At 37.2% G+C, this 26,447-nt stretch overlaps 1 protein-coding gene across 1 annotated transcript in view; it reads left to right on the top strand.

Moving 5' to 3' along the window:
* LOC123548496 (leucine-rich repeat and coiled-coil domain-containing protein 1-like) overlaps positions 1-26,447 on the top strand; it is a 373,147-nt gene that overhangs the window by 212,333 nt on the left and 134,367 nt on the right. Inside the window, exons 13-16 of the mRNA XM_045335795.2 lie at positions 2,978-3,112; positions 6,355-6,494; positions 9,161-9,277; positions 18,832-18,916. Coding sequence (XP_045191730.2) covers positions 2,978-3,112; positions 6,355-6,494; positions 9,161-9,277; positions 18,832-18,916 — 477 coding nt within the window. The remainder of the gene's footprint in view (positions 1-2,977; positions 3,113-6,354; positions 6,495-9,160; positions 9,278-18,831; positions 18,917-26,447) is intronic.

The raw sequence follows: 26,447 nt of genomic DNA, 5'->3' as shown, positions 1-26,447 counted from the left end.
CATTCATCACCTTTAGTGATAGCTCTAGTTAACACCAGTTGTACAAATCCAGGGGAAATGTCACAACCATAATTACGCTAAAACTCTTTTTCAGAGAATTTTGCTGAACTTCATCAATATCCCACCCTGTTTTCTAATAGGAAACCTGTCAGAAAGCCATGGGAACAGGATGAAAGACATCTTTCATTATAATTGAAACAGTTTCTGCTGATGGCTTCAGCTGCCAAGTTGTGATATACTGTTAAACTTTGTTGGCTTTCTTTGCTAAATTTGTGATGAAAATCTGTCTTAAACACACTTGTAGTCCTTCAAACAAGTTGAAATGGAAGCTAAATCAGAATCACTTTGCCCTGGCAGAATTGATTAAGCTGTTGCAGTAACCTGTTTGTCAGGGTCTCTTGTTATACATCGACTTATATAAGAAAAACTTCGATAATGCAAATATGGTCATGAATGCGTAAAATCGTGAACATAGCCTTTCATATATCATACGTTAAAACCACCAGCTGGACTATAAGCATGTCACCATTTTAGTCAGGTGAGTGATAAAATACCATCATGGCCGTCTTGTATAGAAACATGGCTGTTTAAACGTTGAGCTTTGCTGCCCTGTGACAGCTCTTGTTTTTTATTATGAGTAAGAAGAGCTTTGAAGTCACATTTTCTACCCAATATTAAAAAACTTTGTCACACTATTATTCCTATGGTGTCTAAACTCAGTACAAACTCAGTACAAAACTGGGACTACAAAAAAAAAACTAGGCTGCTATGTCAGTAAATGAAAAAAAAACCTTTATATGTCTGAAACTCAGTAACTTGATTAAAAGAATTAGGTCACAAGGTCAGTTCATCAAAAACTTTGGATTCTGTTGTACCAGATTTAAATAAACATTGTTAAAAATGTTTGTTGTAAATGTAATCTAGGTCACCTGGGGTAAAAACTAGGTAAAGTGAACAATACAGGGGCTTAATGGTTGTCTTGTATTTTTAGCTCACCTGTCACATAGTGACAAGGTGAGCTTTTGTGATCACCCTTCGTCTGTCGTGTGTCCCTGCGTGCATCCGTCCGTCCGTCAACAATTTCTTGTCTGCACGATAGTGGTTTCATTTATGATTTTATTTTAACCAAACTTGCACACAACTTGTATCACCATAAGATCTCGGTTCCTTTCTTGAACTGGCCAGATCCCATTATGGGTTCCAGAGTTATGGCCGCTGAAAGGGCCAAAATTAGCTATTTTGACCTTGTCTGCACAGTAGCAGCTTTATTTATGATTTGATTTTAACCAAACTTGCACAAAACTTGTATCACCATAAGATCTTGGTTCCTTTTTTAAACTGGCCAGATTCCTGTATGGGTTCCAGAGTTATAGCCCCTGAAAGTGCCAGAATTACCTATTTTGACCTTGTCTGCACTATAGCAACTTCATTTATGATTTTATTTTAACCAAACTTGTACACAACTTGTATCACCATAAGATCTTGGTTCCTTTCTTGAACTGGCGAGATTCCTTAATGGGTTCCAGAGATATGGCCCCTGATACGGCCAGAATTAGCTATTTTGACCTTGTCTGCACAATAGCAGCTTCATTTATGATTTGAATTTAATCAAACTTGCACAAAACTTGTGTCACCATAAGATCTCGGTTCCTTTCTAGAACCGGCCAGATCCCATAATGGGTTCCAGAGTTATGGCCCCTGAAAGGGCCAAAATTAGCTATTTTGACCTTGTCTGCACAATAGCAGCTTCATTTATGATTTGATTTTAACCAAACTTGCACACAACTTGTATCACCACAAGATCTTGCTTCCTTTCTTGAACTGGCGAGATTCCATCATGTGTTCCAGAGTTATGGCTCCTTAAAGGTCCAAAATTGGCTATTTTGGCTTTTGCAGCCATATAGAGACTTCATTCATGGTTTTAATTTGATACAAACTTCCAAAATATCTTCAACAACAATAAATCTTGGATTCAATGACAAATCAGATCCAATCGTAGGTTCCAGAGTTATTTTATATCTGATTACCTCCCCTGATTGTAATCAAAATGGATTTATATCAGTAAGTACTTATAGGACTTATTTGAAATTTCATTGTTGTTATTAGTTGGACTGAGACAATCAGGGTAGATAACTATGGACTGATTTTATGTCAAATTACCTCCCTTTATTTCAAATTAAAATGGGTATATCTCCATAACTAATGAAGATACTGATCTGAAATTTCATTTATGTCAACAGATTTATTTGGCAGATCCTTCTTTTGTTCATTTACAATATTTTTTTTTTAATTACTTCCCTTTTACGTTACTATAAATAGCTTATTTTTAGTAACTTTTTTATTATTGACTGTAGGGAAAAACCGAGACCACTTTTCTGTGGTACAACTTGGATGGTACCTCCAATTTTTAGGTGTATATGACATATCTATACCTTGTAAGAATTTTTTTTCTTTTTGGTTAAATTTCTTCCCTTTGTTGTTCCTGTCCTTTGGACTTAGATATTTTTTCTGAGGACCTTCTTGTCCTCAAGTGCAATGATAACAGGTGAGCGATATAGGGCCATCATGGCCCTCTTGTTACGCAGTGTCAGTAAATTAATGATTGCCTTTGCTCCAAACTTGCAATAGTTTTTCTTCATCTTTTTTTCAGTACAGGTACATTTTAAGGAGAATGTGGAACATATTTTTAACTGAAGGGTAGGGTAAGAATTTGTCATTGCCCTCATGTTTCTATTATTAGTTTTTTTCCACCACAGAAACAGCCTTCTGGAGGTGATAGATGGAGCTGCGGAGATGGCAATAATTCAAAACAGCTTGAGGTATTCTGAAGAGCAACTGTCTGTGCCATCTTATTTAAATAATTGTTGTTACTTAATAACCACAACAAAAGCTTAAGGAGACTGTAGAGTATTTACCAGAGAGCAGATATGTTCAAATATTTGCACTCTATTCAAATTATATTACTTTTTTACTGCAGGAACAGCTTCAAGAGGCCGTAGAACATTTATCAAAGAGTAGACGTGTCCAGGAGGAACAGACAAAGGCTATCAGACAGATGGAGGAAATGGCCTCAAAAGAGGAGAGGGAAAAAATGAAACAGCAAGCACATGATGTAAGCATTTTTGTTATCTCAGTGCAAATAGTGGATAAGTTATTAATCCCCCGCCGTGGCGGAGGGATTATAGGAATGGTGCGTGCGTCCGTCTGTCCATCCTTCCTTCCGTCCGTCCTTCCGTCCGTAACACTTTCGTGTCCGCTCCATATTTCCTAAACCCCTTGAAGGATTTTCATCAAACTTGGGTCAAATGATCACCTCATCAAGACGACGTGCAGAACCCATGAGTCAGCCTTGTTGGTTCAAGGTCAAGGTCACAACTCAAGGTCAAATGTTTGAGCCTGCCATTTTGTGTCCGCTCTATATCTCCTAAACCCCTTGAAGGAATTTTATAAAACTTGGGTCAAATGATCACCTCATCAAGATGATGTGCAGAACCCATGAGTCAGCCATGCCAGCTCAAGGTCAAGGTCACAACTCGGGGTCAAAGGTTTGAGCCTTCCATTTTGTGTCCGCTCTATATCTCTTAAACCCCTTGAAGGAATTTTATAAAACTTGGGTCAAATGATCACCTCATCAAGACGATGTGCAGAACCTATGAGTCAGTCATGCCGGCTCAAGGTCAAGGTCACAACTTAGGGTCAAAGGTTTGAGCCTTCCATTTTGTGTCCGCTCTATATCTCCTCATCCCTTTGAAGGATTTTCATCAAACTTGGGTCAAATGATCACCTCATCAAGGTGATGTGCAGAACTTATGAGTCAGCCATGTCGGCTCAAGGTCAAGGTCACAACTGAAGGTCAAAGGTTTGAGCCTTCCATTTCGTGTCCGCTCTATATCTCCTAAACCCCTTGAAGGAATTTTATAAAACACGGGTCAAATGATTACCTCATCAGAACGATGTGCAGAAATTATGAGTCAACCATGCCAGCTCAAGGTCAAGGTCACAACTAAGGATAAAAGGTTTGAGCCTTCCATTTGGTGTCCACTCTGTATCTCCTAAACCCCTTGAAGGATTTTCATCAAACTTGGGTCAAATGATCACCTCATCAAGAACTCATGAGTCAGCCATGTCAACTCAAGGTCAAGGTCACAACTGAAGGTCAAAGGTTTCAGCTCTGTATCTCCTAAACCCCTTGAAGGATTTTCATGAAACTTAGGTTAAATGATCACCTCATCAAGACGTTGTGCAGAATTCATGAGACAGCTATGTCAGTTCAAGGTTAAGGCCACAGCTAAAAAAAAGGTTTACCCTTTCACTATCCATAGCAGTGGCGGGGGATTTAGCTGTCTTTCAGACTGCCTTGTTCTTTACATTAATGCATTTATCCACTTTTTGCACTAGGGTGATAGTTTACCCAGATATCATTTCATCTTCTGCCTCTGGTTCCTGTGGAGAAGTGGGCAGTTATTTGTTACTTGCTGAGAACCAGCTTGTACTGATGCAGAATTCAGAAAAACAATGATAGTTAATTGACTGTCATTATGTCTTTCCACCCCTATCCGTCCATCCGTTACACTCCATTTCCAATCAATAACTGGAGAACCATATGACCTAGAACCTTCAAACTTCATAAGGTGGCAGGGCTTATGTAGTAGACGACCCCTTTTGTTTTTGGGGTCATTGCATCAAGGCCACAGGGGCCTGAACATGGAAAACCATTTCCGATCAATAACTTGAGAACCACCTGACTCAGAATGTTGAAACTTCATACGATGATTAATCATGCAGAGTAGATGACCCCTATTGATTTTGGGGTCACTCTATTAAAGGTCAAGGTCACAGGAGCCTGAACGTGGAAAACCATTTCCGATCAATAACTTGAGAACCACTTGACCCAGAATGTTGAAACTTCATAGGATGATTGGTCATGCAGAGTAGATGACCCTTATTTATGTTTTAATATCATATTTTGACTATAGAAATATGGCAACAGTGCCATTGTAATAAATTTACTCACAGGTTGCGATTAATTCATAAAATGATTTTCGTTTCCATACGCCGAATCCAGTCTTTATTCTACGTTTTCTGGGAAAATGGCGTTACGCCATCACTTTGATCCAGTTTATCAAACGTGCAGAACTACCTTAAGAATTAATATGTCCTAATACAGTGATTTTGTCATTGAGTAATATCATTGTTCGGAGTTTTGGATGAGGGAATTAGAGTGTGCAGAGATTTTGTTGCACAGTAATGTCACATTTACAGTCTTCTTTGTTTGATAGGAAAACAGAGTGGGTTAAAATAAGAATAGACACTCACTTTGCAATTGTTTACATCTCATACTATATAACCTGTGTTAAAGCCAACATATTGAAAAGTTGAAGTGCTTGAATGAAAATAAAACATGTAATCTGCAGTACATTGAAAGACATCTCCCCATGAGCATTGATGGCTCCAGCAGGCATAGTCACGCAGTTCATTTGGTAACCTGCCATTTTCCATATATTTTTAACTCGATTATTCAAAGAAATCTAGCTATTCTACTCACCCTGGCGTCGGCTTCGGCGTCACACCTTGGTTAAAGTTTTGCATGCAAGTGCATATGGCTATCATTTAAAGGCATATAGCTTTGAAACTTATTTTTTCTTTTTCAAGGTCAATTTACCAATCTCACTGGGTCAAGTCCCATAATTCTGACATGTATTTAGGCCAAATTATGCTCCCTTATGGACTTAGAAAATCCTGGTTAAAGTTTTAAATGCAAGTTACTAGCTCCAAAACTAATGCAGACATAGAATTGAAACTTCATATGCGTCTTTGCGTTTATGAAACTAGATGATAGTATCAAGTCCCATAACTCTGACCTGCATTTTGGTCAAGTTATGCCTCCTTTTGGACTAAGAAAATCCTGGTTAAAGTTTTGCAAATTTCTACCTCCAAAACTAATGCAGATATTGAATTGAAACTTCACATGTGTCCTCGGGGTTATGAAACTAGTTGATAGCGTCCAGTCCCATAACTCTTACATGCATTTTGGTCAAATTATGCCCCCTTTTGAATTTAGAAAATCCTGGTTAAAGTTTTGCATGCAAGTACATACAGCTAATACTTAAAGGCATATAGATTTGAAACTTATTTTTTCTTTTTCTAGGTCAATTATCAACCTCACTGCTTCTGGTATATTCCTGCTTCTGGGACAATGGTTCAAATAGTCGAGCACTGGAAGTCTTACGGACAGCTCTTGTTTTATCTTTGGGTCACTCAAAACCTTAGATAACACATGTGGTTTGCTCATCTCCTTGGGACTTGGAGCAATTTGGAGCAATTGTTGTTTTACGTTACGTTTGAACATTTCAGCATAAGAAGCTACAGGAAGCATTGATGAAGAGTGCAGCCCTCAGCAGGGAAGTTGACTTACTAAAGAATACCTGTGACAGCCAGAAAACTCAGATTCAATCTTTACAGAGCTTGCTGGCCTCCAGAGAACAAGAACATAGGTTTGTGTACCCCAGTCTCACTTTTTGTTCATATTTATAATATATACACTTTTTCAAGAATTTTTAGATTTGCAGAAATATGTTTCTGATATACTTTTACCTATGTTTTCAAATAACCTAATTGTTAGATTGGCAAAAGTTGTTGAGCGTATGGGCAGCAGCAGACTTTTGGTTTCCACTCATTAGCTTGAGTTAGGAATGACTGATTGCAATGAAACTTGGTATCATTTCATCCTCTGCCTCTGGTACATGTGGAGAAGTGGGCAGTTACTTGTTACTTGTTGGTGTGTAGGTAGCTTGCATAAAGACAAAGTTTGGAATTGCATAGGTCATTTGGGTCAGGGTAAATGTTACCAAAAATTAAAAAACATGGTTAATAATTAATGGCGTTATACCTGGTGTGAGGAATGTGTGTTGATATATTTTCTAAAGAGCTAGCTTGTTGCATTATGTGTACCATAATCTACAGCTTCAGTTTGTTTTCGGCCTGCCTCGGCAGGACCATATTACGTTAGGAACTTTATATGAAAATCTACAATAAAGTCTGATAATCTTGGTTGTGGAGAAAAAAAAATTGATAAAAATGTTCCCGCCAAGGAATAAATTCTTTTCATCGGATCAGCAGTTGTGCTTAATTGTAATATCAAAGCACTCTCTCAAGAATAAATTCTCTGTGTAGGACCAGCTGCAATGCATTATCGTCATCTAAAGAGCTATCCTTCAGGAATAAATTCTCTTCACTGAACCAGCTACTCTGTCTAACTGTGACCTCTCTGGCTCTCTCTCTCCAGTGGGGCTCAAACTCCAGAGCTCTCGATCCGGAGGCAAACGCTCTACCACTGAGCTATCATGGCACACAATTTCACTTTCAGTGAGCTAAGTTTGTCTAATGGTAGAGCTGGAAGGGCATGGATTCCATCCCAGGTCACATACCAAGGATATGAAAAATAGTACCAGTTGCTCCTTTAATAGGCTCTTATCTCAAATTCGTAATTTTACATGAATGAGATGTGGAGACTGATGTCTTAAAATCAATAGGATTTGTTTCAGGATTCACCATAAATTAATTAGTCTAAAAAACAGTAATTTTGTACCAGATTTAGGATCAGATATACTATTTTTGTGCTGATTATACCTGTAAAGAGGAGCAGCCATCTGACATGTTGTAATCGATGAGCGTCGATAAATATTTCTGGTAAAATCAAGCAAATCCTCGTGTTATAAAATTGCATTTGAAGGAACTTTCTAAAAGTTCAAAATACTTTTAAAGTAACTATTTTCACGAAATTAAATCGACAACGGGCCACTACAAAGCTAAGCTTTTCCATTTTATGAGTGAACTTCATGTTATACCTGTACTTCTGAAAAGCATGGCTGGATGCAGTGAGATATGTATAACAGGACATGACAGGATGATACAATGTTTAAAGGGGAATTTCCACATTTCTTGTTTAATTTAGTCAAATATTGTGTCATATCTTGGAGTTTTACTCACTGTATTATTTTTTGCTATTTATTGAAAGGCTTAAAGAACTTTGAACTAAATCCGTGTAAGAAATGTATCAAAAGAATTGTTATTAATAAAACTTATCTAGCAGAAATCATACTTTGCATTGTATTTTATTTGTTTGAGAAAGGGTAAAAAAGTTAAACACAATGTATTGCTGTAGAAATGAAAGACTGATAACAGAGTCTGACAACATCACTGTTAAATGAACATAAAATTCCAAATCCTTGGTAAAAAGTTTGCCTCAAGAAGATCCTATTAATTGTTTCATATTATCTGTAACAAGGTTTTTCCATTATATCTCTTTAAAGGGCAACCCCTGTCATATTGATTGTTTAAGTTATTCTAAAGAACAGCAAGAAATGGCTTATCAAAATAAAAAAATTCCAATTTTGTACAGTAAATCAGTAATAAGTCTTGAAAAAAAGTAAAAACTTACTAGAAAAAAAAGGAACATAAGGAAAAACAGTTTCGTCCCAGTGGGGCTTGAACCTATGCCCCCTTGAAAATTGAAGTCAAAATAGGCTTATTATAGGAATTGAATACTCTTCAAAAGGAGGTACACTATTATGTATCTAATACCTTAAGTTAGATTGTGCAGTAAGTAGTAAATTTGACCTCTGAATGATACGAATGTTTTCTGAGAAAATTTGAATTTGTTCATTTGCACTAAATACAGCCATCTACATTAAGCAGCCACTTGTCCTAAGCATCAACAACTGCTATTTCCCAGTTACGTCCTGTATAAATGCACAACCTGTTTTAAAAGGCTACTTTTACTTTTTCCCTTGACTGGTTACTTAGACAGGTTTGATTGTACAGTAAAAATGTTGTAAGGGGTACCTTTGAAGAACAAATACCTTTCTTCAGTCAGTGAGAATCTTTTCGAGTCTTCAGAGCAACAGTATTTGTGCAATGAACAAAAGTAGGACTTCACTGTAGTGTTACTCTATAGAGGTATGGTATGAAAACCCTCTCAACTGAAATCCTTTAAAAGTGAAAATCACTTTAAAATTAGCAGTTGTCTTGGTCCAAAATATTATTAAGTTCTTTCAAGTGGAAATAATTCCCTTTTAACCATATAGGCTGCTAAACAGACTGTTTGTTTGGTATTGACACTGGTCACATTATAGGGGTCTGACTGTATTCTGTATTTCAGGGAGGAGATGAAGAGCCGCTATGGTCTGGGAAGTAAGGAGATGCAGACGGCGATACAGGAGGAAGTGAAACGGAATGAGAAAGAATATCATCATCAGATGAAACAGCAACAAGAAAAGTATGTTTAACAGATGATTTTCAGTGTAGATATAGCCCTTCATTCATCAAATTTTATCATGTTTTGGCCACTTCTCTTTTATTTTTAGGCGGAGATCCACGTAACTTTAAAGGAGAGATCAGTTGAAGTGTCATTCTGCATATTGATGGCATTTTCTGGTTTGCTCATTTTCAGCCAAGTTATGGCCCTTGATTCATAAAATTTTATGACATTTTGGCCACTTCTCATATATTTATGCCTCCCACCACACAGTGTTGTGGGAGACATATTGATTTAATCCTGTCTGTGTATGTGTCTGTCACAAATCCTGTCCACACTCAGTAAGTCGAACATTTCTCATCCGATCTTCACCAAACTTGAACAAAATGTGTTTGCCAATAAGTCCTCGGCCAAGTTCGATAACTAGCCAAATTGGCCAAGGCACTTAGGAATTATAGCCCTTGAATTACCAAAAATCGCTAAGGTCTTGGGGACATAAAGGACCCATATACAACTAATGTGAATAGTAGTATATGGATCATTTATGCCTGTCAGATGATAGGCAGTTAAGGTCTTGGTGCATGGTTGACTCATATACTACTATTCGGATGATTAGGCAGTTGTAGGAGACATGCACTTTTCTCAAAAGCAGCTCTAATATTTGGCTGATTTCCACAAAATCTGACAGGAGTGGTTGGTGCCGAGCCTCATTGTGCATATTTTAGGCATGTTCTGGTTCAGATATTTTCATTGGAGTTATTGCCCTTGATTTGCTATACTTTACCTTGTCTGGGCAACTGCTTTCATAAAAGTGATCATTGCCAGGCCCTTTATTTGTCAAATATTATGATATTTTGGCAACTTCACTTAGACCTTTGGGCAGATTTCCACCAAACCTTACAGCAGTTATCCGTGTCAAGCCTAGTTATACATATTATTGGCATGATCCAGTTCAGTGATTTTCAGCAAAGTTATGGCCCTTGATTTGTCACATTTTATTGTGTTTTAAACTACTTGTTGTAAACAGTTAGGCTCAATTTCACCAAACCTCATATGTGGTAAGTGTGAAGTGTAGTTGTGCATATTATCCCCATGTTCTGATTAAATGATTTTAAGTGGAACCTTGACCCTTGATTTGTCAAATTCTTAGATCTGTGCTACTGCTCCTTACCACAGGTTGGAATTCCACCAAACTTCACAGGAGTTACAGCTGGCAAGCCTAGTTGTCTGTTTTGTTTGAATGTTATGGTTCAGTGATTTTCCCAGGAGTTATGGTTCTTGACTTTTGGCATTTTACAATTCCTGTTTAGTAAGTGGTGGGAGACAAATACTTTTCATGAAATACAGCCTCTAGTTTCATTTAAATTAAAGTTTGTTGTCTAACAGCAACAGGACAGGTATGTTTGTTTCCTGTAAAATTCAAGTTTGTAGTCTAACAGCATCAAGACAACCTTGCTAGTTTCCATTGGCATATTTAAATAAAACAATCAACAAGACAAGCATGTTTGTTCCCTTTGGCATAAACAGCAACAAGACAAGCCTGATAGTTTCCATTTTCATGAGTATTTCAAGACCAGCATGTTTGTTTCCTTTCACAAAACTGTACATGCTCTGTGTCTGAAACAGCGAAAACTGCAAAGAAATGGTGATTCATTTCTATCTAAAGATGGTTCCTGCATTGTAGGGGAGGGTCTTCCTTGTGTTAATGAACTATCAGACCCCTATGTTGAATGTCAAGGTCACACTTAGCAGTCAGATGTTAACATGGCATGAACAGGGTCTGTTTTGTGTCTGGTCCAGAACTCCATCAAGGGAATACAGTATTACTTGGCACAAATGTTCCCCATAAACAGATAACATGGCATGCACAACCCAGAACCCTGCCTGAAAGGTCAAGGTCACATTTGGAGTTAAAAGGTCAAAAGGGTGTTTTTGTTATGCAAAATAACACTTATATATTAGCTGGCACAAATATTTCCCTGGATAGGATGACATGTCATGCACAAAAGCTGGACCCCTAGCCCAAAGGTCAAGGTCACACTGGGAGGTCAAAGGTCAATTTCCTGTCCGGTCTGTAGCCCAACAATCCTTAAAGGGATTTTAATATTACTTGGCTCAAATGTTCCCCAAAGTAAAATAATGTGTCAGGCGCAGTACCCGGGTTCCTATCTCAAATTTCAAGGTCATACTTATATCAAAGGTCAAGGTCACAATTAGAGATCAAAGGTCAGTAGTGTTGTTAGCTCGACTATTCATAGAATAGTAGAGCTATTGGACTCGCCCATGCGTCGGCGTCCGCGTCCGCGTCCCGATTTGGTTAAGTTTTGTATGTAAGCTGGTATCTCAGCAACCACTTGTAGGAATGGATTGAAACTTCACACACTTATTCACTGTGATAAACTGACTTACATTGCACAGGTTCCATAACTCTATTTTGCTTTTTTACAAAATTATGCCCCTTTTTCGACTTAGAATTATTTGGTTAAGGTTTTGTATGTAAGCTGGTATCTCAGTAACCACTTGTGGGAATGGATTGAAACTTCACACACTTATTTACTGTGATAAACTGACTTACATTGCATAGGTTCCATAACTCTATTTTGCTTTTTTACAAAATTATGCCCCTTTTTCGACTTAGAATTATTTGGTTAAGGTTTTTGTATGTAAGCTGGTATCTCAGTACTCTCTAATTGGAATGGATTGAAACTTCACACACTTATTCACTGTCATGATTTGACATGCACTGCAAAGGGTCAATAACTCAACTTCGCATTTTACAAAATTATGCCCCTTTTTCAACTTAGGAGTTTTTGGTTAAATTCCTACATGTAAGCTGGTATCTCAGTACCCACTAATGGGAATGGATTGAAACTTCACACACTTGTCCACTGTCATGAGCTGATAAGCACTATGCAGGTTCCATAACCCTATTTTGCTTTTTTACTAAATTATGTCCCTTTTTCGACTTCTGTATTCATTCAAGCGACAAGGCTGTTGAATAGTCGAGCGTTGCTGTCCTCCGACAGCTCTTGTTTTTTTTGTCTGGTCAGTAACTGTCATCAGTGAGGGATTTTAATATTACTTGACACAAATGTTCCCCATAATGGGACAAGGTGTTTTGCGTAACGCCCATATCTCTAACTCAAAGGTCAAGGTCACAGTTGGAGGTCGAAGTTCATTAGTTTTTTTTTCCTGTTTGGTTGATAACTTCATCCAATAAGGGATTTTAGTATTACTTGACACAAATGTTCCTTATAATGAGACAATAATTTGTGCAATACCCAGACCCCTAGCTCAAAGGTCAAGGTCACAATTGAAGGTCAAATGTCAACATTGATCTTTTCCTGTCAAGTCAACATTGATCTTTTCCTGTCAAGTCTGTAAAATATTTTAATATAAGCTCGTGTATTATATTGATCTGGAAACGTGACATCCAAAACATTTAGGGGCCAAAGGTCATATCAGTGTGTTTCATGTCCGCTCTGTAACTCTTGAACTGCCTGAAGGTTTTCAAAGAAAAGCACAAATGTTCACCACATAGAGTGCATATTTCAGATGACTTGCTTTAAGGTCACACTTAAGGGTTAAAGGTCATATATGACTTTGCTTTGTGTATATTGCTCTGCATTGCAGTGCTCTTGGTTTTATTTGGCAGATCCCTTTTCTTTTTTGTTCACTTACAATATTTTTTTTTTGAATTGCTTCCCTTTTATGTTACTATAAATAGCTTATTTTGAAAAATTTTATTATTGGCCATAGGGAAAAAACGAGACCACTTTTCTGTGGTACAAGATGGATGGTACCTCCAATTTTTAGGTGTATTTTGACATACCTGTACCTGGTAAGGATTTTTTGTGGACTTCGATTTTTTTTTTTTTTTAATTTCTTCCCTTTGTTGTTCCTGTTCTTTGGGCTTCAACAGTCAAGTTCTTTAAATTTTGCTCCCATCCTCTGATGTAACCCTTGGGGCGTTTATTGCCCCGCTTGGTGGAGCTCTTGTTGTTTTTATGCCCCCAAAGGGAGGCATATTAGTTTTCAACTGTCCGTCCGTTCCTTAGTTCGTTCGTTCGTTCGTTCGTCACAACGTTAACTTCTTGCATGAAGGCACTTTACTCGTGAACCACTGCACCCAGGACCTTCAAACTTCACATGCTGATAGTACTTATTGAGAACACGACCCCTACTGACTTTGGGGTCACCAGGTCAAAAGTCAAGGTGCTGCGGGGGCATTTGTCACCATTAGTGACAGCTTTTGTTTTTTTGAGAAAACCAGAACATTTCATGCGAGATGATATTCAAGTTCAACATTTTCACTCACATCGTATGACACAAGGGCCATGACTCTTGCACCAATATTTCATGAATTATTCCCCCTTTTTACTTATAATTTCAGGTTAAAGTTTTGGTGCACTTTCACTCTAACTCAGTTATTACTGAATGGATTTGATTCAAACTTAAAATATTTGTTTCACCTTACCACCCACATCATATGACGCAAGGTCCATAACTCTGGCACCAATTCTTCATGAATTATGCCCCTTTTACTTAGAGTTAAAGGTTTATTTTAATGTTTTTTCACTGTATCTCAAGTTATCACAAAATGGATTTGATTCAGCATGACACAAGGTGCATCATTGGTGCACGAATATTTCATGAATTATGCCCCCTTTTTGCTAAGAATTATACTTAATATTTAATGTTTTGATACACTTGATCCTTATCTCTCTTATTACTTAATACTTTTGACACAGACTCAAGCTATTATTCAATATTTCATCCACATCATTAAACACTCCAGTGACAGCTCCAGCTTCGTCAAATGTGCCCAGTTTCACTATCCAGCATTGAAATAGTCGAGCGCGCTGTCTCCTGTGACAGCTCTTGTTATGCATACCCTACTCAGGGGTTACTGTTGCTTAAAGTAGCTATGGATGTTGGATTTTAGATTACTTGTTCCTCATTGCTGTTTGTTCTAAACTCAACTAGGGATGGAGAATATTTTCATATGATGAGGTAATCTAAATTCTGTGGAATCATTTTTAGTTTCGTGGGCATTAAATTTCATGGTTGTGGCAAAAATAGGCTAATTTTTCCAGATATGAATTAGTTGATTTCAGCTTATAAATATATTAACCTTTACCCAGTGCTTAATTTCAAAAATGGACTTGTCTATCATCAGTTTAGGCAGTATCACTTGTTATTCAAAGGGGTGTTAACTGAAACTTTACTGACTAAACAGTGAACAGTAAACTTTACTGACTAAACAGTGAACAGTACAGATCAAGATCAACCTGCAGGTATGTGCAGGTTCATTTTGGTCTGCACTGGTCACAAAGGCAGAATCACTTGCTGCCAGCAGACTTAAAGTTAAAAAGAATGGGTATAGTATCTATTTGTTAGGATTTAATTTTGAGGATGCATGAAACAATGAAATCTACAAAAATTAGTCACCAGCAAATTTTAATGATTTTACAGTAGCTAGCGTGTAAAAAGATCAGTTGCTCTACCTTGAGTCCCATCTCCCACACTGATATTATATTCATGCTCTTAAATAATCATCTGCAGTCTTCTTTCATCATAAAAGCTGGAACATTGCTCTATACAGTCAAATCTTTTACTGTTTCTTAGTATCAGTTCAACTTTGGGGGCATATTAAAATCGCACTGTCCGTCCGTCCGTGTGTGCGTCCGGTAAATTCTTGTCCGGGCTGTAACTCTTCCATCCATAAAGGGATTTTGAAATAACTTGGCATAACTGTTCACTATAATGAAGTGACGTGTCATGTGCAAGACCCAGACCCCTAGTTCCAAGTTCAAGGTCACACTTAGAGGTCAAAGGTTAACATGGTCTGTTTTTCATGTCCGGTTAAAAACTCTGCCATCCATGAAGGCATTTTGAAACAACTTGGCATAAATGTTTACCATAATGAGACGATGTGTTATGTGCAAGACCCAGACCCCTAGCTCCAAGGTCAAGGTCACACTTAGAAGTCAAAGGTGTTTCTTGTCTAGTCCATTCCATTTATCAAAGGATTTGAAAATAATTTTACACAAATGTTAACCATATTGAGAAATGTTTCACTCTTATGACAGAGGTCTCTTAGTTCAAGGTCAAGGTCACAAAATGATATGTGATTTTTAGCTCATCTGATTTTTTGAAAAAAAATGATGAGTTATTGTCATCACTTGAGCAGTTGTCGGCGTCGGCGTTGCCTGGTTAAGTTTTATGTTTAGGTCAGCTTTTATCCTAAACTATCAAAGCTATTGCTTTAAAACTTGCAACACTTGTTCACCATCATAAGCTGACCCTGTACAGCAAGAAACATAACTCCATCCTGCTTTTTGCAAGATTTATGGCCCCTTTTGGACTTAGAAAATATCAGATTTCTTGGTTAAGTTTTATGTTCAGGTCAACTTTTTCTCTTAAACTATCAAAGCTATTGCTTTAAAACTTGCAACATTTGTTCACCATCATAAGCTGACCCTGTACAGCAAGCAACATAACTCCATCCTGCTTTTTGCAATAATTATTGCCCCTTTTGGACTTAGAAAATCATTTTCTTGGTTGAGTATTATGTTTAAGGCAACTTTTCAACTATCAAAGCTATTGCTTTAAAACTTGCAACAGTTTTTCACCATCGTAAGTGGACACTGTACATCAAGAAACATATATAACTCTATCCTGCTTTTTACAAGAATGATGGCCCTTTTTAGACTTAGAAAATCATGGGTAGGACAATATTTCTATTATACAAAAAAATCAGATGAGCGTCAGCACCCGCAAGGCGGTGCTCTTGTTTTGCACATACAACTGTGGCACTCTTGGCCCTACTTCGGGGGCATTTGTCACCAATAGTGACAGCTCTTGTCTTAATGTGCCTTTAAATCTCCCTTTTTGAAAAAAGATCAAGTCAGGTAGTGATATAGATCATAGCCCTCATGATGGAGTTTTCCAGTTTAATAGTGATTTTTGACAACCCTTGTTTGAATATATCAAACTTGAGACTTCTTAATCACACAACAGTTGTATGGTAACAGACAATCTTCACATAAGTCATGTGTTTCAAAGACAAAATAATTAGAATGAATATTTTTCTCTCATTTCAGGACACAAAAGTGAAATTTGTTATTATACATTAATGAATGACAGTTTACTTTATATATATGCCATTACTTATATATATGCCATTACTTAGCATATCCACTCATTGTCTTAAAGGCATTTGTCATTATTACCATATTCCGTGTGACAGTTTCTGTATCATTATTCTCATTTTGCTGCTTAAATTAACAGTTCTGTCAGTAAATAGATTGTTTTTTCATTTGTTTTGTTTTTCCCAGGGAAAAGGACAATCCCTGTCCTGTGACATACAATACTGTCTTTCAGCTCAGGGCAGTAGTTCATAAAAGCCTTTCAAGTCCGTAAGTTTTACTATTGCCTAGATTTCTTGCAGAGAAAACATATTTTCATTGACCAACTTGTGCTGCAAAGGGGCTACCATACTCTTTGTATGTAACTTTATTTATAGTCATCATAAGTTGTCCATATTTGTGATTCTGTATGAAGAATATTTAGTTAACTCAATGTATTTTTTTCAGAGGATTGTTCAAGACATGTCTATCTCATTGGCTTCACAAGCCCATTTCATAACTTAAGACTCAGAGTCTACAGTTCTTGCACCAGTATTGCATGAATAATGCCCCTTTTCTCTTAGAATTTATTTCAGGTTAAAGCTTTGATGCACTTCCACTCTGTCTCTGTTATTACTGAATGGATTTAAATCAGACTTAAAATAGTTGTTCCACTTCATCACAAGGTCCTTAACTCTCACACCAATATTTCATGAATTATGCCCCCTTGAACTTAGAATTTTAGGTTTCTTTAACATTGTTTAATGCACTTCCACTATCTGTGGTCTTATTAGATATATATTTGATTTAAACTTCTGATAGTTTTTCCACATCATCGTGCACATCATACGACACAAGGTCTATAACTGTGGCAATAATATTTCATGAATCATGCCCCCTTTTTACTTACTGCAAGAATTTCAGGTTAAAGTTTTGATGCACTTTCATGCTGTCTTGGTTATTACTAATTCTAATAAGTTAAATGTTTCTGTTAAAACATGCTTACACTAAAATGACGTCACATTAATGTATGATGACGTAAATGTTTTTGTTGTGACCAAGAAAGAGCACTTTTATATTTTATCTAATGTTTTAGATGAATGGCATATTAGAATCGAAATAATGTATAGCAAAATCATGTTTTACCTAAATTAATACACTCAAAGTCGGTTATACGTCGCCAGAATAATTCACTTGGGCTGGGTCTGGGCGTATAACCCCTTTCTGTGTATTGATAATGTTAAAACACAGTTTTTCTATACATTATTTCTTAAATATATTTACTTAGAAATTATAATGTTTGTTACACAACACAGATGTTGGGTGCAATTGAACAAGATTACAGCATCAAGTCCCATAATTCTTACATGAATTTGGACAATATATAATTATTATCTTAGGTAGAAAAAATATTTTACCGACACGAGCGTGCTGTCACGAGACACTCTTGTTTTCTCGGCATTTGGTCATGCTTTTGTTTTCTGTACATTGTTTGCTTTAAATATTTGATGACATAGATTTTCGTTACTTTTTTTCTGACTTGTTTGTGGACATCTCTTGTGTGGGTGTGAGCATTCAAGAGTAAGGTATGTGTGACATATGCCCAGTGCGTGAGGCTTGCTGTGTTTGCTAGTGGTATTATATAGGGTAACTCTTTTTTCTCACAGTATTTAATATTTTGACCTTTAAATAGCAATTATTCTCAGTTCTCAACAACAGCCATAATTCACATGTAAATGAATAACACTTAATTCTGCTGCCACTTTCATGTGTTATTGAATAGGTAAAGTATATGCGCGCTGGGGAAAATATTTCATGATGGACATGTGAATTCTTTACTTACGGGTGAAACAGGTCTCATAAGCGTAAATACGACTAGCTTTTACTGATTATATAACATACCGTACGATTTGTTGTGAATTAACTGTTGTTGTACTATTAGTAGTTCAACCACCACCCTTGTTTAAGAGCAACTAAGTACTGGACATTATATGGTAAACACTTCTTTCCTGCACAAATGACAATTTCGCAACTTCTGTCTGGTTTGTACAAATTTCTGGCCGCGATAAATCATTCGACTTGTAGATTCACTGAATCAGTCTTGAAAAGTATCTTTCAAGTTAATTGCAAAATTGATTGAATAGTGCACCATTTACTGTAAGTCTGGGTCACCAGGCACTAGAAAGTTGGGTTGCTGGGTGCTTGGAAACTGGGTCATCAGGTTCTTAGAAGCTTGGTCAGTAATTGCAGCAAATTCAGTTGAACCGTTTTTATAAAGAATATGCTTTGGAGAACCAAAAAAGAATTATTATTTGCAGGCAAAGTTATATGAATGGAAAATGTTTTATTGAAAGTAGTTATTACTGAAGCCAGGTAGACTATTTTCAAAGGTGGCTTTTAGCACAAGTTTCATTCTACAAATTTATTTATTTTTTATTTTTTCAGAATTGATGAACTTGGTAAACAGTATACAAGTTTAGAAGATGAGTTCAGACAGGCTCTGCAGATAGAATCCAGCAGATTTCAACAAGTATGTTTTTGTGTGTGCAAAATAACATAATTTAGTCCCACTAATGTTTTAATTTCAGGAACTGCGAAAAAGTCTGTGCGGGAAATTAGCTAAGGGGAAAAAGTGTCATTTATCGACAGCTTTTTTAGATTGGTCTGAAACAAGTTACCCAATAAAAGCTAGACAAAGTGGTCATCTGTCACTCATCTATCAGACACTATGTGTGATAAATCACATTTAGGGTTTAAGTGGAATGGCTAGATTCTGTATGCAACTATTTAATGTATCTCTGTTTTTCTGTATTGGCATTTTTAGGGTTCAATGTCTGTTTTATCTGACATTAGGGTAAGAAAACAGGGTGTGACTGACATAAGTGTTAGGAAAAAGGATATGACTGATATAAGGGTTAGGAAACAGGATGTGACTGACATAAGGGTTAGGTAACAGGGTGTGACTGACATAAGGGTCAGGAAACAGGGTGTGATTGATAAGGGCTAGGAAACAGGATGTGACTGACATAAGGGTTATGAAACAGGGTGAAAATGACATTACGGTTAATTTATTTATTTATTTATTTTGTTGGGTTTAACCTCGCACCAACACAATTTTAGGTCATATGGCGACTTTCCAGCTCTAATGGTGGAGGAAGACCCCAGGTGCCCCTCCGTGCACAATTTCATCACGTGCGGGCACCCGGGTAGAACCACCGACCTTCCGTAAGCCAGCTGGATGGCTTCCTCACGTGAAGAATTCTATGCCCCAAATGAGGTTTCGAACCCACATCGATGAGGGGCAAATGGTTTGAAGTCAACGACTCTAACCACTCGGCCACGGAGGCCCCGACATTACGGTTAAGGAACAGAGTGACCGACATTAATGTTAGGAAACAAGGTGTGACTGACATTAGGGTTAGGGAACAGGGTGAAACTGACATTAGGGTTGGGAAACAGGGTGTGACTGACATAATGGTTAGGGAACAGAGTGACTGACATTTATGTTAGGGAACAGGAGAGTGACTGACATTTATGTTAGGAAACAGGGTGTGACAGACATTAGGGTTAGGGAACAGAGTGAAACTGACATTTGTGTTAGGAAACAGGGTATGACTGACATTATGGTTAGGGAACAGAGTGAAACTGACATTTGTGTTAGGAAACAGGGTGTGACTGACATTAGGGTTAGGGAACAGAGTGAAACTGACATTTGTGTTAGGAAACAGGGTGTGACAGACATTAGGGTTAGGAAACAGAGTGAAACTGACATTTATGTTTGGATAGGGAAACATGGTGTGACTGACATTAGGGTTTGGGAACAGAGTGACTGACATTTATGTTAGGAAACAGGGTGTGACTGACATTAGGGTTAGGGAACAGAGTGACTGACATTATGGTTAGGGAACAGAGTGACTGACATTATGGTTAGGGAACAGAGTGACTGACATTTATAAGGAAACAGGGTGTGACTGACATTAGGGTTAGGGAACAGAGTGACTGACATTTATGTTAGGAAACAGGGTGTGACTGACATTAGGGTTAGGGAACAAAGTGAAACTGAAATTAGGGTTAGGAAACAGGGTATGACATTAGGGTTAGAGAACAGGATTTGACTGACAAGGGTTATCCACCAAGCAATTAATGTCAGACAAAACCATTGTTTTTTTATACCCCGGTGTCCATCCATCTGTCTGTACATTAGCAATTTCATGCCAGCTCTGTAACTCTTGAACCCCTTGAAGGATTTCAAAGAAACTTGACACAAATGTTCACCACATCGGGGTGATGTGCAGAGTACATGTTCTGGATTGCTCACTTCAAGATCAAGGTCTCACTTAGGGGTCAAAGGTCATATGAGTGTGTTTCCTGTCTGCTCTGTAACTCTTGACCCCCTTGAAGGATTTCGAAGAAACTTGGCACAAATGTTCACCACATCAAGATGACTTGTAGAGCACATGTTCTGGATGGCTCGCTTTAAGGTCAAGGTCACACTTAGAGGTCAATAGTCATATTAGTGAGTTTCATGTCCACGCTGTAACCCTTGAACTGCTTGAAGGATTGTACAGAACTTTGGCACATATGTTCACCACATTGAGACGAAATGCAGAGCGGATGTTTTTGATATCTCATTTCAAGGTCAAGGTTAAACTTAGGGGTCAAAGGTCATCACCCTGTAACTCATGAACCCCTTGAAGGATTTCGAAGAAACTTGACACAAATGTTCACCACATTAACACAATGTGCAGAGTGCATGTTCTAGATGGCTAGCTACAAGGTCACGGTCATACTTAGGGGTCAAAGGCGTATTTTGCTCTGCATTTTGCACTGTTCTATTACCAGGACTAAAGAATAGGTCAGAAATAGTTTAATGATAACAGACAACTATGTTTAAATATGGTAAGTTAATTTGTCTGGGAGGGGCCTCCGTGGCCGAGTGGTTAAGGTCGCTAACTTCAAATCACTTGCCCCTCATCGATGTGGGTTCGAGCCTCACTCAGGGCGTTGAATTCTTAATGTGAGGAAGCCATCCAGCTGGCTTACGGAAGGTCGGTGGTTCTACCCAGGTGCCCGCTCGTGATGAAATAATGCACGGAGGGGCACCTGGGGTCTTCCTCCACCATTAAAGCTGGAAAGTCGCCATATGACCTATCATGTGGCGGTGCGACGTTAAATCCAAAAAAAAAAAAGAAAAAATTTGTCTGGGACTGTTTATGAAAATAAATGCCTAAAGTACCCAAATCATTTCATTCAATCAAATTAAATATTACTATTACTCAAGTCAACGCTGTCATTTATTGTAAGTATGGCTCTTGATGACATTTAGTTCTGTCTGACCTAAAGTGTTAGATTTACTGATGGACTGTAAAATCGCACCATTTACATAATTATACTGGATGTAAGTATGCGACATTATTAATTTATGTAAGTTTTCTTTTTTAAACCGAGGGTTTTGGGTTGGACTAAAAGAATGTGCAATCTTGATGGGTTTATGCTTTTTATTATGCTTAGATTTAAATATAGAGGGGTTCCTGTGTACATATTGACAATATGTTTAGCAAAACCATGTATATTACACCAAACTTTATCATTTGAGTAGCTCAGACACTTCAGAGAGGTTGCAATTTAACTCTTGCCAAGCTAAATCTCTATAATGAACTTGTCCATCTTTCAATTTCGACGGTACCATTGACTGTTAAAAGGGGTGCTTACGAAAAAGATACTGACTGAATAGCGAACAGTGCAGATCTTGATCAGACTGCACGGATGTTAAGGCTTATCATGATCTACACTGGTGGCAAAGGCAGAATCAGACGTGTCCATCATGCTAAGGGTTTATATGTGTACATATGCAATTAGAAAAGTCTCTTCATATAACAATGTCTGCCAAAAATGTCTGATAACTTGACGCTTGCTAATCATAAATTTACATATTTCAAATTCCTAAGTTCACTTTTACTAGTACATAGTGTTCTGCATTTTAACATCCATAGAACCTATAGAATTAAAAAAGGAAATCTTGCATAGATATACCACTACAAGTATGAAATTGCAACCTTTCTACTGATGAATATTTCAGACAAGAAAGTTTGCGTATAACCATTCCTAATTAGAATTGATCTGTAACTTCCTTTAACAGGAGGTGGTCTGACTTATATTACCCATAATGCATTTGAATAAACTATCTGTTATTGTTTTAGGAAATAGTTTGCACGTCATCAGACTTCGGGGGTAATTGCGTCACACAACAACTAATTGTATTAGACTGGAACTAGATACAAATCCTGCAATGAAATTGTCCAATAAAATTGTTAACATTGTCGTCATTTTTGACAGTATGGTCTTTTTCATGGCCTGCCCTCTGGTGATTAATTAGAACTTTATTGCTGTAGTTTTTTGCCGAGCTATTACATGATCATGTTTTTAGTGCCAAGGACAGTAATAACTTTGCTGTAAGAGTCAATTTTCTACCTGTGATTTAACACTTTGACATAGTTTTATTACCATCTAAGGGAAGATTCAAGGTTTTAAGCTCACATGAGCACAAATTGCTTATGGTGAGGTGTTAGGATCGTTGAAATTTCTGTCGTCCATCCATCCTTCTCAACTCTCTAAAGCCCATATTTATTGAGTGAAAGCTGTAAAAATCCTCCCGTCAGGAAACAGTGGCCCTATTTCAGAATAACTTCACAAATATTTTCTTTGCCTGACGCTGTACTAGAACTGTCCTTGCAAGCTGTGAAACCCAAGTGTTAGGGCAATAATTGCCCTCTTGTTTTGATGAAATAGTCATGATGTGTTTATGATTTCTCTTATTAATCAAAATATCAAGATAAAAACTTTTTATTGGAAAAATACTTCACACACAAGACTTTATTTGATATCCTGAAAATATTTCATGAATTTTGAATTTATGACTTGCCTTCCAAGTTTTCTCAATGGCTAGAAAAGCGCTAGACTGTGATTGAAGATGTTGGAAATCATTTCCTAATGTTATTCAAGCCCGCCCGCTTAGCTCAGTAGGTAAGAGCGTTGGTCTACGGATCTCGGGGTCGCGAGTTCGATCCTCGGGCGGGGCGTGTGTTCTCCGTGACTATTTGATAAACGACATTGTGTCTGATATCATTAGTCCTCCACCTCTGATTCATGTGGGGAAGTTGGCAGTTACTTGCGGAGAACAGGTTTGTACTGGTACAGAATCCAGGAATATTTAGGTATACTGCCCCCGACATGAACTGAAATACTGTGAAAAAACTGCGTTAAAACCAAAACAACAAAAAACAAATAATGTTATTCAACTGAAGACACTATGTCCTCCTCCTCTGATTTCTTTGGAGTTTGTCAGTATTTGTGAACAAGTCAGAATTGGTGCTGGTTAGGTTAACTGATAGCATTTAATTTTGTGGGCATGAAGTTTTGTGTTTCTTGCCAGGGTGGCTATTTTGTGGGGTTATAAATTTGTGGATTGTGCCCATTGAACTTAAAATGTATGGGAATGTTACTTTTTAATTGGGATTTTAATTCCATGGATTGACTTAACCACAAAACCCATGAAAATTAGCCCCCCTTGAATTTTAATGATTTCACAGTACTGTTAATAATCACTGAGTAATTGCAATGTTTATTAAGTCTTCAAGTAATATATTATCATCATCAGTGATTTCAAGTTATTAGAAGACTGTGGTTCTCTTATTTAGGTTTTAATATAGAATAAATATCACAATTTTCTTGTTTTTCTAAATCTAAAGATCAATTTTTAGCTCGACTATTCGAAGAATAAGTAGAACTATCCTACTCACCACGGCGTCGGCGTCAGCGTCACACCTTGGTTAAGTTTTTCGTACCAGTCCACATTTTGACAAAGTCTTTTGAGATAAAGCTTTGAAACTTTCAACACTTGTTTACCATCATCATGGCCAGGTTATAGGCAAGAGCACATAACTCCATCAAGGATTTTGGCTGAATTATGGCCCCTTTTGACTTAGAAATCATGGTTAAGTTTTTCATACCAGTTCATATTTTGACAAAGTCTTTTAAGATAAAGCTTTGAAACTTTCAACACTTGTTTACCATCACCATGGCCAGTTATAGGCAAGAGTACATAACTCCATCAGGGATTTTGGCTGAATTATGGCCCCTTTCGACTTAGAAATCTTAGTTAAGTTTTTCGTACCAGTTCATATTTAGACAAAGTCTTTTAAGATAAAGCTTTGAAACTTTCAACACTTGTTTACCATCACCATGGCCAGTTATAGGCAAGAGTACGTAACTCCATCAGGGATTTTGGCTGAATTATGGCGCCTTTTGACTTAGAAATCTTGATTAAGTTTTTCGTACCAGTTCATATTTAGACAAAGTCTTTTGAGATAAAGCTTTGAAACTTTCAACACTTGTTTACCATTACCATGTCCAGTTATACGCAAGAGCACATAACTCCATCAAGGATTTTGGCTGAATTATGGCCCTTTTGACTTAGAAATCTGGGTTAATATTTCGTACCAGTTCATATTTTGACAAAGTCATTTGAGATAAAACTTTGAAACTTTCAGCACCTGTTTACCATCACTATGTTCAGTTATAGGCAAGAGTACATAACTCCATCAAAGATTTTGGCTGAATTATGGCCCCTTTCGACTTAGAAATCTTGGTTAAGTTTTTCGTACCAGTTCATATTTTTTGTAAAGTGTTTGACATATGGCTTTTAAACTTTTATCACTTGTTTAGTATAATAGTTTCTATCTGTAGGAAAGAGAGCATAACTCTGTAAATCTATTTTGGCTGAATTATGGCCCTTTTTGGACTTTGAAATTGGTTCTGTTTTCATACAAGTCCATGTTTTGTCAAAACTATTTGACATATGGCTTTTAAACTTTGAACACTTGTTTATCATTATGATTTCCATCTGAAGGCAAGAGTACATAACTATTTTGGCTGAATTATGGCCCTTTTTGGACTTTGAAATTGGCTCATATATTGCCATTTAGTGCAAGACTTATCAAAATCAAAGTAATACAGGAACATTGTTTGTCTGATCTATTTATTTCTTTTGTCTGAATATCAGTGGAAATATTTTGACCCCATTCTTCAATCAATTCTTCCAATAGTCGAACGCGCTGTCATCAGACAGCTCTTGTTTTGTTTGTTTGTTTCTGTATTATTGTGTTTTTCATGAAATTCGTGACAAGGTATTATTTATATTACGGTATACCGGTAATCATTAATTTGTATCAGTCCCAATACTAGTCCACATTTTGACAAAGTCTTTCAAGATAAAGCTTTGAAACTTTCAACACTTGTGAACCATCACCATGTCCAGTTTTAGGCAAGAGTACATAATTCCATCAAGGATTTTGGCTGAATTATGGCCCTTTTTAACTTACAAATCTTGGTTAAGTTTATCGTACCAGTTCATATTTTGTGTAAAGTCTTTGACATTTGGCTTTGAAACTTTTATCACTTGTTTATTATAACAGTCTTTATCTGTAGGCACAAGTACATAACTCTGTCAGCTATTTTGGCTGAATTATGGCCCTTTTTTGACTTGGAAATTGGTACAATTTTCGTACAAGTCAGCGTTTTGTCAAAACTATTTGACCTGTGGCTTTGAAACTTGGAACACTTGTTTATCATCATGATTTCATTTTATAGGCAAGCATACATAACTCTATTAACTATTTTGGCTGAATTATGGCCCTTTTTGGACTTGGAAATTGGTGCAGTTTTTGTATGCTGTCAACAGACAGCTCTTGTTTCTCAACAGTATTATTGCATTGCCATGAATATCAGTCTGGCTGATCTGGGAACAAATGTACTACTCCCAATACAAATTGTCAAAATTTGAAATGAGGCATTCAAATGGCCAGTCTAGAAATACCAGAAATACAAATTTTAGATCCTTGCCTGAGATTTCAAACTATGATTAATAATAAATATATCTGAGGCGCTTTTGCTCCTGAAAATTTTTAGAGATAGAGGAGAGATAGGGTGGGGTGGATTTAGATTTTTATGCCCCCAAAGGTGGGCATAGTAAAATCGCACTGTCCGTCCGTCCGTGTGTGTCT

Source organism: Mercenaria mercenaria, chromosome 6 (assembly GCF_021730395.1).
Source record: "Mercenaria mercenaria strain notata chromosome 6, MADL_Memer_1, whole genome shotgun sequence".
Classification (NCBI taxonomy): Eukaryota; Metazoa; Mollusca; class Bivalvia; order Venerida; family Veneridae; genus Mercenaria; species Mercenaria mercenaria.
The sequence above is the reverse complement of the archived record's forward strand: the minus strand, read 5'-3'. Positions and strand labels throughout refer to the sequence as shown.